The 12,868-nt window shown below is 44.5% G+C and overlaps 1 protein-coding gene across 1 annotated transcript in view; it reads left to right on the top strand.

The window, feature by feature from the left end:
• The window catches only part of LOC139265109 (actin-binding protein WASF3-like), a 105,191-nt gene that overhangs the window by 48,963 nt on the left and 43,360 nt on the right, over positions 1 to 12,868 (top strand). The window contains exon 2 of the mRNA XM_070882014.1: positions 9,282 to 9,440. Within this exon, the coding sequence (XP_070738115.1) occupies positions 9,308 to 9,440 (133 nt within the window). The 5' untranslated portion in view covers positions 9,282 to 9,307. The remainder of the gene's footprint in view (positions 1 to 9,281; positions 9,441 to 12,868) is intronic.

Genomic DNA, 12,868 nt, shown 5'->3' with positions numbered 1-12,868 from the left:
TCAGACCTAAAATTATCTTTGATTAGTTTGAACCAATGTTTCACAGCTTAATTTAAAGTAATATTCTGGGTTAACTTTTAAAATATCCTTAACAATATTAAATACCTGTAAGATCACTTACTTGCCTCCTTTCGAAGCTGAAAAGTCCAAGGGATCGATATTCACCTTTACCGAAGGGACGGCTACCGCAGAGTTTGGGCGGTCGACTGAAAAAAATCGATTGGCCGCTGTGGTCGGGTACTTTTCCCTCCCCGAGCCATATTCAGTTCAGGGAGGATTTCAGTGGCGTTCACTTCCGCCAAAAACGGCGTGGTGAAGCTGCAGTAAAGGAGGCTTTCTAGCGGTGAGCTCTGCAGCGTGCGGGCCACTGGAAAGGGACTGCCACAGTGAAATTCACCGAGGAAAAAGTAGGACTTTTCCCAGCAGTCCCGGGCGAGGTTTTTGTTGCGGTGCCCGAACGTGACACCGCTGGAGCCCTTTGTTAGGTAAAAAGTTTTATTACTTATTAGTGTTTTTATTTCATTTTTCAGCATGCATCCGCAGTATTTATCTTTTGATATAGTTTTATTAATTTTAGTATTTTTATTTCATTTTCCTTGGTCCGCAGTATTTATCTCTTGATATAGTTTTATTAATTGTTTTGGCACCATTAAACCTGCTGAGTGCTGCTCAGAGGTTGGCACATTCCCCTGTACTTTTGTACAACTTTCAGGTCTGATTCTTTAGTGGGCTGCAGAGACCTTCTCAGCAGGGTTCACCCTGAGGATGGGAGGAGTGTTGGGAGGGCGACACCTGGTACACCTGCTCAGAAGCAGGGCAGCACGCAGGAGAAGGCGTCGCTGTCAGCACCGTGCAGACAGGCAGCGGGCAAGGGAGGCAGCAGCCATGATTCATTCATTCTGCGCCAGACCAGTGTGGCCGCCGTCTTCACTGGCCCGAATCAGGATTGCGGTTGGCTGCTTGGCGACAATGGATATCCCCTGTACACTTGGCTGCTCACTCCTCTGCGGAACCCCAGGACAGCACCAGAGCATGCATACAATGATGCTCCTTGTGCCACCAGGTGCATCACCGAGCAGTGCATAGGAATCCTTAAGCAGAGATTCCGGTGCCTGGACCGCTCTGGTGGCATCTTGCAGTACTCTTCTCAATGGGTCTCCATAATCGTTGTGGTCTGCTGGATGCTTCACAACCTGGCCATCCTGAGGTGACAGCCGCTGGAGGTCGAGCCAGCAGTACCACCTGAGGAGGAGGAGGAGGAGACGGCGCAGGAGGAGGAGGAGGAGGCGCAAGAAGAGGAGGAGGATCTTCGTCGCCCCAGAGCTAGGAGGTGTCGACCCATCACCACCCTGGAAGGGCCGGGTGCAGACTGGCCAGCACCCTCCTCGGAGGGTGCATCCTCACATATATGGAGGTGCCTGACACCTCCCCTGCAATCTCCCTCCATGCATTATGTACTGCTTGTCTGCCAGGTCTCCCCACGTCAGGAAACAGTATTCTTCTTCTGTCCTCCACACCGTCCTTCAGTGTCTCCAGCTCCATATCAGTGAACCTATTGGCTCTCCTTGCACCACTTACACTAGCCATCCTTCTAAACTCCTTTCTTCCTCAGGGCCTTTAGAAACACTTACCTGTATGCTGAATTTGTCAGTGGTGATAACACTCAAATTAAGACAGCCACACTGCTGAAAAATGCACTTTGGAAGCGTTCATTAGTGCTGGAACCCATTTGTTCACTTTTGGAGCTGAATATGGGGCGGCCCAACCACGAAAAAATTTTGTCGCTAATGGCCACAAAAATGTGGGGGAGCACCAGCTTTCCAGCGGTACTGAGTTTCTCCAGTATTTCCTCATAACACAAACCCCTGACACTAGTGATCAGTTTCATGGCTCCAGTGCATGAATGTCACTCTTATTTATTGACAATTCGAGTTGGACACAGTTCCTGAGGTGTGGTTTGACCACAACAATGTAAACCTTGATCATTACCTTCTCCAACTTATATTGATTGTACTGTTTTGGCTATGTAGTTCAACATCCCTATATACTTTGTTGATTGCTACTTTGCATTGGTTGAACATATTTTGCATTGAGTCTACTAAGGCTCCTAAGACTCTCAGCTTCATCTTTAGCTATTTCAACACTATTCATTAAGTGCATGTGCCATCTATTTTTTCTTTCCATGTGTAGCACCTTACACGTCTGCATTGAATTTAATCTGTCATTGCTCTGCCCACTGATCTCTTTTGTCCAACTCATTCTGTCATTTCTGAGCTGCCTTCTTCAATTCCACTGCCCTTTATAGTTTGATATCATCTGCAAATTGAACCACTTTGCATTGAGTTTCTGAATCCAGATTACATGTAAATTTGAAACAGTAGTCCCAACAATGAGTTTTGAAATACCCCACTCAGTAATGTCCCACACTTCTGATTTAAATTCTAGCAAGTACTCATTTCCCGTCCTATAGTCAGTTTATTATCCATTTAATACCCACAGTTTTGACTTGAACTCGCCTCTTAGTTATGAGTCATTTGAAAGCAATAATTTGTTCAATTGCTACTGACAAATTGCTTTCACAATTCAAGACTCCATCAGTTAGATTACTGCAGTGTAATCATGGCCAGGCATTCATTGTTCTGCATTTCTTTCACCAAAGTGAGCCAATGTGTAAGCCAATGAGTTGGAGGTGGGACGGGATCTATGGCAGGACTTACAGCGAATAGCCTGTTTACAGCAAACAAATCTATTACTCAGCAAACAGCATACAGAATCTATTTAAACAAAGTCTCTGTGAACTATAGCAAATAGAACTCACAACCGAAGCTACAGAAAAGTCTCTCGATTAAAGCAGGATTAGTTCTCCAGCAAAATGTATTGAGTGGAGGATAGTTACATAATACAAATTATGGCCTAGAAATTCGGTGCATTTGAGTTTCCAGATAGTGCCCCTGGTTGCTAACGGGGTGCAAATGCGTTACTGACTGGCACGGCGCTTACGAGGGCTCCTGCCATATTGGGCTGGAGTTTAGCGGCGACGCTATGGCCTGGCGCCCCGATCTCCTAAGCCAGAAAATCATGACATCATCGCCGTGCACATCGCCCCGTTAGTGCCCAGACCCATAATTCACTTTCGCCCCCTGCAGCATCACCGGGCGAAAACACCGGCAGTTGCAAGAGGCGTGGATCGGGCGGCCGGCTGCTACTAGTGTGATAGTTAAAGGCGAGGTGGCCGAGGTAAGTAAACAAAAAACCTTGCATTTCTTTTTGCTATTTCTCTCCATTTGCTTTGCGGGGTCCTGCCCGCGATCGCTCAGCCCAGCACTCTGCTTGAGGGTTGGGCTGATCGTGCGGGTCCCCCGCTCCCTTGGTCGTCCAGGTAGGGAAGGGCCCTTTGTATGCGTCAGCGCTGCTGAAGTGCGCTCCAAGAAAGAAGTGCAGTGCTTGATTTAGTGCTACACTTCCTTTCGGGAGCGCTAAAGCGAATGTTTTGTGAGCAGGGAAACTTTAGTGCCTGATGCTAAGCTTCCCGCCTCTCAAGCGTTACCGCCCCCAAACGGGGCGTGAATCAATTTTTTCCCCTATGTGTGTCAAATCAGGGCCAAGTCACATACAACAGTGTATGATGCAGGAATTACTCTTGCTAGGACCTATGGGCCCTGATATTTATGAGAAGTCAAAGAGGGAGTGAGGGGGAAACCCAAAAATGCCAGAACGTGATGGTCCTGCTGAATTTAACAGTAGGACCGCAATATCATTTTTCTATTCTGTTTCCCACCTGGCAGCTGACCAGATTGAAAGACTGGTTGGCTGCTGGGCTGGAAAACCAGTGGTAGAAGGCCGCAGCTGGGGATTGGAAAGGTTTGGTGCACTGTTGGCGGGGGCATGGGGGTGGTGAGGTGGGGGTGAAGTGCAGCAATCAGTAGATTGCAGGGAGGGGGAAAAAGAGCGCGGGGCAGAAGGAGGATTCGGAGTAGCAATCGGGAGGGAGGGAGAGATTGTGGGGGGTTTGGCAGATTGTGGGGAGATCAGCAGAAGATTTGCTGTAGGATCCATGTGAAGCACTCTACTTCTCCTGGCAAACAAGCAGTGCTAGAAAAGCACTTACTTGCTGGATCCGGCTGCTCCCGCCTCCCTCCAGCTGCCAGGTTTCCCGAGCCCTGGGAAAACTGGGCGACCAGCGTTCATTTCAAATGGCTCCCAAAATCTGAGGACTGGAGCCTCATTAACATAGTATAATCACAGACCCGACTCTCCAGAGTGAAATACTCGCATGTCCGCAAACCCACCGCGGTTAAAATGGAGGTAGGCACATTCGCAGCACGTTGGGATCAGGTTTTACATATATTCCAATTGAATCCCTCCTTGACCCTCTCCTGCCCATTGTGAGAGGGGTTAAAATTCTCACCGTGATGTCACTATATGCAGCTTTATTTCACTGAGTGGATACAGTGGTGCTGATTGTTCCGTCCCCAATATTCTTTCATCAATTACTGGTATGGAACATTACGTTATAGCCAATGTTGATGGTAGAATTGCTGTAACTAATACAACAAATAATATATAATTAGGTTTACAGGTTCTATTTTGTTTTAAATTTGGGATATTAAAAGGGGTAATCACCTGCAAGTGAATACTTTTTTGGGTCAATAATAAAGCTGAATGTTTTTTTATATCAGAAAACATTAGAAATAACAGATAAAATACTTTCAAGTAACTGATGAATGTTTGCAACTGATTTCACAAAGTATAATGCTTAAAAAAGTGACCTGTCTCATTAGCTGTCTCGTCAATATTTCTTCCCCATGGAACTTCGCTCTGCTGCCTGCATGCGACTGAGGAACCTGAAGGTGCACTCTACGCTGATACTGCTCACCGGCACAGAGAGAAGATGAAGCACAGCCTGCGATAAACTGCTGTCTGATCGTGTCATCACCTCACTTCATGTCCACATAAAGCAAGGTTGCTCAATCGCAGTTAAGAGAAGGAACCCATGATGATTTTCTTGCCCTTAACCCAATGGCACGAGGGTGAGTTGTGATGATCCTACCATTGCCCCAGCTCAGATCAGCTAACTCTGCACAGACTGGTGATCGAACCCAGGAAATTCCTGATCTGAACACTGCAGCTGCTCACTCGATGAACTCTTTCAGCCATCGGGGAGTGCAGCACCATTTTCTGTTTGTCTTAGCAACTGTAACCATGGTGCTGTAACAAGGCCCGACAACTGCAGAATTCCTGCATTTGTTTTATGTACCTGTGACACAAAGCAGTCAAAGTCGTAATGTTTATATGCTTATGATGCTCACGGTGCACTCGGATGGCAAAGCTGGTGTTTCGTGTTTGATGTGGGGAGGCAGTAACTGGGGCAGATGTTGTGTTGTAGTAGCAGCTGTTCACTGCCCTAATTGTGTATTGCACCATGGGAGATCCAGAGTTTAGCAGCTCCCATGGATGCAGAATTGTGCACAACCACTGAAGTGTATGCAAACCATGTGCAGCCTGTACACGTGGAGAATTGTTGTCCTCCCTCTACACATCATTAGGAACAATGTGCAGGGCTCTCTGAGGAAAGATTTTAAACATTTTAAAATTAGATCTATGATGCAGAGAGAGACTCACATCACAAACCCATTTAAACAAATGGAGCTGTGAATAGATTTATGAGTGATGAGCATTCAAACAGGTTATTATTTTAAGCCAAAATGAATGATTGTTACTTCTAATGAGTGACACTTTGACAGGTTTGAAATGTTAAAAATGACAGTGATGTGCAATAGTTTGCTTTTTGCTGTTTGGAAATAGCAGCTGCAAAAGGGATGGAGTCTGAAGTCCATGTGGTGGCTGATGACTCCGTAAGTACTGGAATTCACTTGTCGAATATTCCCCTTTTTTCTTTTTGACCTGAAAAGATATGCACACAAACCTGGAGGGAGCAGAACGCTTCCTCTGCACAAGCCTTGAGCAGTGGATGGACTTTGAATGATGTAATGCACGAGGTTTAAAAGACAAATAGAATACATTCAAATGTTGAGAGCCTCACAACTCCGTTTAGTGTTTCTTTGAGACAGTAGGGAGTCGATGTGAGCATATTAACAAAAAAAACAGTAAATAATGTCCAATTTGTGATGATGTGCATTCACGCTTTGTGTGTACAGACACCAGAGGGGCCGAAAATGCCCCCCCGCCTGGAACAGAGATCTCCCACCCCGTTTTTGTGTGTTTCTACCGCTGCAGTGGTTGAGGTCGCCTCTTGTGTGAAATTCCACTCTTTGTTTTTTTTCCTCTCGGATCCGGAAGTCGCTCTTAATGGGGATGGATACGCAGCGGTGGCAACACCTGAGGTCATCATGGTGCCAAGTCACAATGGCTCTCCCCTTCACTTAAAAGGGGGAGGCTTTGCGATTTTAAAACTTTGGCCCACTGGGCCACCTGGGAGGATTTCGGCCGAGCCAGCAGCCTGGCACCCAAGAAGGGGTTTCAGGCTGCCAACACCTGGGGACATGATTGTGGGGCCGACATGGCAGTCGGCCAACAAAAAAAACATGACAGCAGCGGCAGTAGATCCTCCCCTTTAAGGGGTGCCGCATTGCCATTGCAGAAGGCCACAGCCTCACTGGACCACTGGTAAAAAGCTTGTTTTGGCACCGCCAGACGGGCCGAAGATTTTCACGGTGGAATTTCGCTGTCGGGTGGGGGGTGGGGGGGGGGGGTGTGGATTGATGGTGCGCACTGTGATAACACACTTAACGGATCGGCAGCAGCGGAGTGGTGGGGCGGGGCACCGACGGGATAACACAGCAGTGGAATTTTGATAATGGCGGCCATTACACAAAAAGTCGGCGGCCATTGCACTCCGCAGTGTGGCCGCCGTTTTCTGGTGTAAAGAGGCCTTAAGGAAAGAGGAAATTTCGACCTTCAGGATTACATTATTGCATGTGCCAGTGGTATTTTCACATTGTGACACGAGATGAAGTTGACGACATTTGAAAGGCAGTATAATAACAGGCCTCTAGAAAGTGCCTGTGAGTGGGTGATGTGCCCTATTCTCTGTCCTCTCCATCTTGTGGTACAGCACCTGTCCTTCACTTGGCACTTTCCCAGTATGTCATGTCTATGGGATGGAGATCAGGCTTCAGATGAGTGGGAATATGCAATCTGCTTACCTCACCCACATTCAAAATGGAGGCTGCCTATGCAAGTGCACATAAATGTAAACTATATTAAGCCCGTGGTTCTTTACGGATAAATACCTCTGAGGTACTAAAAATTAAACCTGACTAGACACATCAGAGTTCTGCATGCGTTCACATTTCAGAACTGTCTCTTCAGTCTGATCTTGTATTGTTATCCACTAAATCTGTCTCTTCCTTCAGCCACACATGGATGACTGAGGACTTGTCAGTGAGCACAGGCAAGCATGAAGGCAAATAAGCAACTGAATAAAACATTTTTGCAAATGGAGTACTATATGATAAGTAGGTTAATTTACCGAGGGGACAAAAATGCCCTCTCTCTGGCAGCAGCTACAAAGGTCCAATGCGAAAAGGGAATGAACAAATGGACATTGTCCTCAGTCACTCTACCCTCTTTAGACAGTCTCAACCCACAATACAAAGCTGCCCATAATATGGTAATAATTGGCTCTATAATGTCAAGTGCCCTTAAAGAGGCTACAAAGATCTGTGATGTACAAATCTGCAGTGGTAGCGGATCAATGCTGTCCTGAGGTTGGGGTTAAAGTACATTGTTGGATGGAATAGAGCGAGCTTTCCTCTATCTGTGCTATACCTGACCTGAGAGGGCTTGATATTGACACAGGATGCCTAAAAGTGGGATGGGAAAATATTCTGCTTTCCAACATCATTCTGCTTTCCAGCATCATTCAATTTTTGGGTGCAAGTAGACATCCCTGTAATATTAATTTGTACATATTTGCATGTGGGTGTATAAGGAAGTGATTTATTGTAAGAGAATGTGGGCTCATTTAGCGCTGTCACTGTTGTATCACCTTCCAAACCTCCTGTGATTCCACAAAAGCTGTTTTGTGGAAGAGCATTTTTTTTTTGGCTGTCTGCCCAGCAATTTTTTTTGCCAGCGATCTATTTTTAACATCCAGGTGTGCAGGGCAGCCAAAGGCTCATGAGTATTTTGTAGTCAGAGTGGAGTGAGGACAGTCTGTTAATCCTCATTGTGGCAGGTTGAGGCAGTCGGAAGCCATGTGACACATCTGTCTGCAAAGTCATTCCAGCGGGGAAAAAATGCATGGCTCCCCACAAATACAATTTAAAGATTATTGTTTACTGCCTTTACTAACCAATTTGTTTTTGTTGGCCTAATAGGAAGACTCCTTGGCAGCTAAATGAGTGGATACTCTATCAGCTAATAGCATTGCTTGGCATAAGGAAATCATACAAGAAATAGTAAATAACATCTTTTGAAATTAAAATAAAACAAAGGTCACCAGGTCTAAGTAACTGTGCAAGCTGACAGTTGGAGTGCTTTTCATTTGCATGTGATGACAATAGCACAATAAGCACTTTATAGCATTGCTGAGGTTCTGGCAGAGTGATGTTCAATGGGACATTTATGCTGTTCTTGCTTTTTAAAGTACCAGCATGCCATTGATTGCTGTTGGAGGGGAAATAGGAAGAAAGCACTCATTGACAATTCCTCTGATCTCTGTTCTTGCAACCCATGAAAATGTGGGTCCTTGAAACTATTAGAAGAGGCCTCCGATACAGCAGAAGTTAGATGTAAAGATCTCTTCATCCTGTCCCATAATAGAGTAATAATTCCTCTTGTTGCTAGGTGTAGCAAGGATCATGGATACTTTGGTAAACATTTCTATTGTTTGGTATTTCTCACAAAATGTAAACAGATTTTTTTAAAGAGCACCCAACACTTTAACAGGGTGAATTATTCAGTTTCTACACTAGATGTTCTCATGGCCTCACCAAATTAGATTATTAATTTATATGTCAAACAGTACAACACAATAGTGTAGTGGTTATATTACCGGACTAGTAATACTAAGGCCTTAATAAATGCAAGTTCAGATCCCACCATGGCAGTTTGAAACTTTGAATTTGGTTTCAAAAATTCTGGAAAGAAAAAGTGACCATGTTGGATTATCATAAAAATGCAATTAATTCACTGATATCAGTTGAACTAATGGGAGAGCAACTGAGAGAGGAATGTTGTTGGTTCAAAACAAAAGTTACTTTTACATGATAATCCTTGCCTTGTCTGACTTTTTTATGTAATATATTCTGTTTCAGGGAATTGATGCCGATTTGAACTAAAGATGCCGCTCATCAAGAGGATCATTGAACCACGGCATCTGTGTCATGGGGCTTTACCAGAAGGTGTCACCAGTGAGTTGGAATGTGTGACAAACAGCACATTAGCTGCCATTATAAAGCAGCTTGGCAGTCTCAGTACGTAACCAAGGCTTTATGTTTAATCTGTTTTCTGTTGTAAACTTGAAAAGTGATTCTTGCCTGAATCGTTCCCTTTTAATGAATTGAGTTCATACAAAGATTTCTCATTCATATAAGGAAAATGTATTTCTGGGGAGTGACAGACTGAGAGTTTGCACCCTTCGATGGGATGGAAATCATCCATTCCTTGCTGGCCACAAAGGACTTTTTTTATTCGTTCTTGTGATGTGGGCATGGCTGGCAAGGCCAGCATTTACTGCCCATCCTAATGGCCTTTGAAAAGATGGTGATGAGCCGCCTTTTTGAACTGCTGCAGACCATGTGGTGAAGGTACTCCCACAGTGCTGTTAGAGAGGGAGTTCCAGGATTTTGACCCAGCGACAATGATGGAACGATAATATATTTCCAAGTCATGATTGTGTGTAACATGGAGGGGAACTTGGAAGTGATGGTGTTCCCATGCAACTGATGCCCTTGTCCTTCTAGGTGGTAGAGGTCCCGGGTTTGGAAGTTGCTTAGATTACATGGGTTTGGATGGCCTCAACCCACTCTCTAGTAAGAATGGATTCATAGCATAGAGCTGCCCATATTCTAGCATTGCATTGACAGTTTCTTTCAGAAAGACCAGAGCAATGCTTGGTATAGCAACTAGAACTATCATACTGATGCAATAGTATGTGTGCTCTATTAAAGTTGATGTTAAGACAGGTTGTTGGAAGAGGTTGGGGGAAATTTCACCCTGCATGTGTTGTGCTTGACCTGGGAGTGTTGGCTGCTGGTACATGAATTAGAACAGCTTCCCAATCTCTAGCACTTGACATTCCTTGCCTTGATATTTACCCACACAAAATGTTAGCATAAATCTGGCAGGAATCTCTCTGCTTAATTACCTATCTTAGTTCAAGATGGTGGACCAGGCAGAGAACCACTAATTATTATTTGATTAAAAAGTAGAATAAATAATTTTATAAACAATGTAACTGTTTGTAATAAAGTTTAACTATCAACAATTCTACCATGAAACAATATAAAATTAAGATTATGGTGCATTTTAGAATACAGTTTTAAAGATCATGTATATATGTACAATATTGGAGCTGACCCAATTTTTTTATTTTGAAAAGTGCACCACCGAGTGTAATACTGAGCTATATTGACCAAGAAGGCCCTAGTTTTGATTCCTGGCCTGTGCTAAGTTAACTGATCTAAGCTGGGTGAAAATGGCTACTTGGATGTAGTGCAAAATGGTGTCTCTAGAGCATACTTATGAATCAGTCTTCACAGAGGAGAAAATTGAAGGGAAAAATATATATTAAATGTACTTTGAGCCTTTGGGTTAGGAAAGGGGGAAATCAGTCAGTGTCCCTGTTCCTGATCACTATCCAATGACCACTGCTGGAAACTGAGAGTGAATGGACTAGGCATGGCTATGATGCCTCACATGGATGAATAGCTTGCAATCACTCATTATCTTAGCACATACATGAAGAATGGTTATTTTGGTGGAGTGCAAGATGGTTCCTGTGGACCATAACCAAATTTAGTCAGCTTTCAGAAACCAAAAAAGTGAAGAGGGAAAATCTGTCTATTATTAAAATTCTACTGTGTATGCATATTTCCTGTTTACAAATCTTACTTCCTGTTGTCACGGCTTTGGGTAATGCTTTTTATGTCAAGACTTACAATTGAAACTACCTATGCAAACATTTATAATGGGAATTTCCAATGTAAACACTCATCAGTCACACTGCAGTTGCAGGTCTCCCACCACTGATGGTGCTATGGTGCTTCTCCATTCTCACCACCCAGCTCCTTGTTTTGCCCTTTGGCCTCATCAGCCTCAGGCCCCATTTCGTGGTCCACTCCTGCCTATCTTGTTAGTTTCCAGACCCTTTCCTTGGCCATGCTCCTGCGGTTGAGCTCCTCTCTGTTTTCCTCTCCTGGCTACACCAACACTCGAGCCCCACTCGCGGCCTTTTAGGCTCCACTGTGCCTGAAATTCTGCATTCCTCCTGTCTCTGTCTCCAACCCCCGACTCTTGGCTGCTTTAAGCCTGCTCCTTTCACTTTTACACCCTACTCTGCTGCTGCATTTGCTTTTCATTCCTACATTACAACAGTGACTACACTTCAAAAGAAGTGCTTCATTGGCTGTAAAGCGCTTTGGGATGTCCGGTGGCCGTGAAAGGCGCTATATAAATGCAAGTCATTCTTTTTACTTTATCAGCCCCACTCTTATATCTCTCATGTGTTGCTCTCCCTTCTGCCCTGCTGTTTCTTCTTCCAGCAGCTTCAGGGTATCAACTGAGCTTCTGACCAGCCTTCTCCTCAGCCTCTGCCTCCACCCAGGAAACAATCCTGCAATTTATGTTTTTATCTGGGCCTCCATCTCCATCCCCTTCATACAGCCCTTGAACAAAGTAATTGCAACAATGGAGTCAGTGATCTGGCAGGATGATTAGTAATGATTCAAGAGTAACTAGCAGAAGCTGTGATAGCTGCACAGAATAATGAATCATACTAGTCAGGGCAGAATTCTCAACCTGCTGTTTTAATCATTTTGCGACGTTTCATGAATGTTAAAATGGGTCCTGAGACTTGAGCTATATGCTAGCAAAAGGGTAGAATATATTTAAAGTAAGCCTTCTGGAAAGCATCAGGTGCGTTGTAGCAGTATGGAATGCCTGCATAGTCCCTTTATGAAAGGAACCTCCGTATTTTGATCAAGGTGGTCACAGAAGCATTGCTGCTAGGGAACGACACATAGCGCAATGAGCTAACGTGAAGCTATAAAGAACTGTCGGCTCCTTTAAACAAATTGCCAGCTCTTCCTGTGCACAACGCATGATGTGCTGGAAACATGCAGGAGGTTGGGGACATGTTATACAGCGCCAGCAGCACTTCAAGGCGTGCTAGTTTTCCATCAAGCTGTCTTGCTGCTGAAGAGAGGGAGAAATGACTAAAGCAAGAATACAGGTGAGAACTGCTCCATTCAATGGGTCAGGTTTGGAGGTCCTGTAAAGAAGGGATGTTTTGTACTTGGTGCCTCCCTCCAATGTAGGCCAGTAGTAGAGCAGCTTGAATGGAGGTGGCAGCAATTGGTAAATGCTGTCTCAGCTATGCAACAAACCTATGAGCAGGTGAGGAAGACATTTGCTGGTCTTATGAAAATTTCCAAAGTACTTCTCACATTTTGCTTTATTTTATAAACTTTCCTTTATAGTGGTTGTTAACAGAACTGAAGTGGTCGCACTCTGCTAATTGTTCATATATTTTCTAAATGCATACCCATGTTTTACGAGAACATTCTGTAGTGCTGATATGGCAATGTGTTTGCTCCGTGACTTACATAATCTATGAAGCAACAAATAACGAGCACACTGCCCACACAAGGTACCTGCCCACACAAGGTATGCTGTGTATCTA

The sequence above is a fragment of the Pristiophorus japonicus genome, chromosome 6 (assembly GCF_044704955.1).
Source record: "Pristiophorus japonicus isolate sPriJap1 chromosome 6, sPriJap1.hap1, whole genome shotgun sequence".
In the NCBI taxonomy this organism is placed as follows: Eukaryota; Metazoa; Chordata; class Chondrichthyes; family Pristiophoridae; genus Pristiophorus; species Pristiophorus japonicus.
The sequence above is the reverse complement of the archived record's forward strand: the minus strand, read 5'-3'. Positions and strand labels throughout refer to the sequence as shown.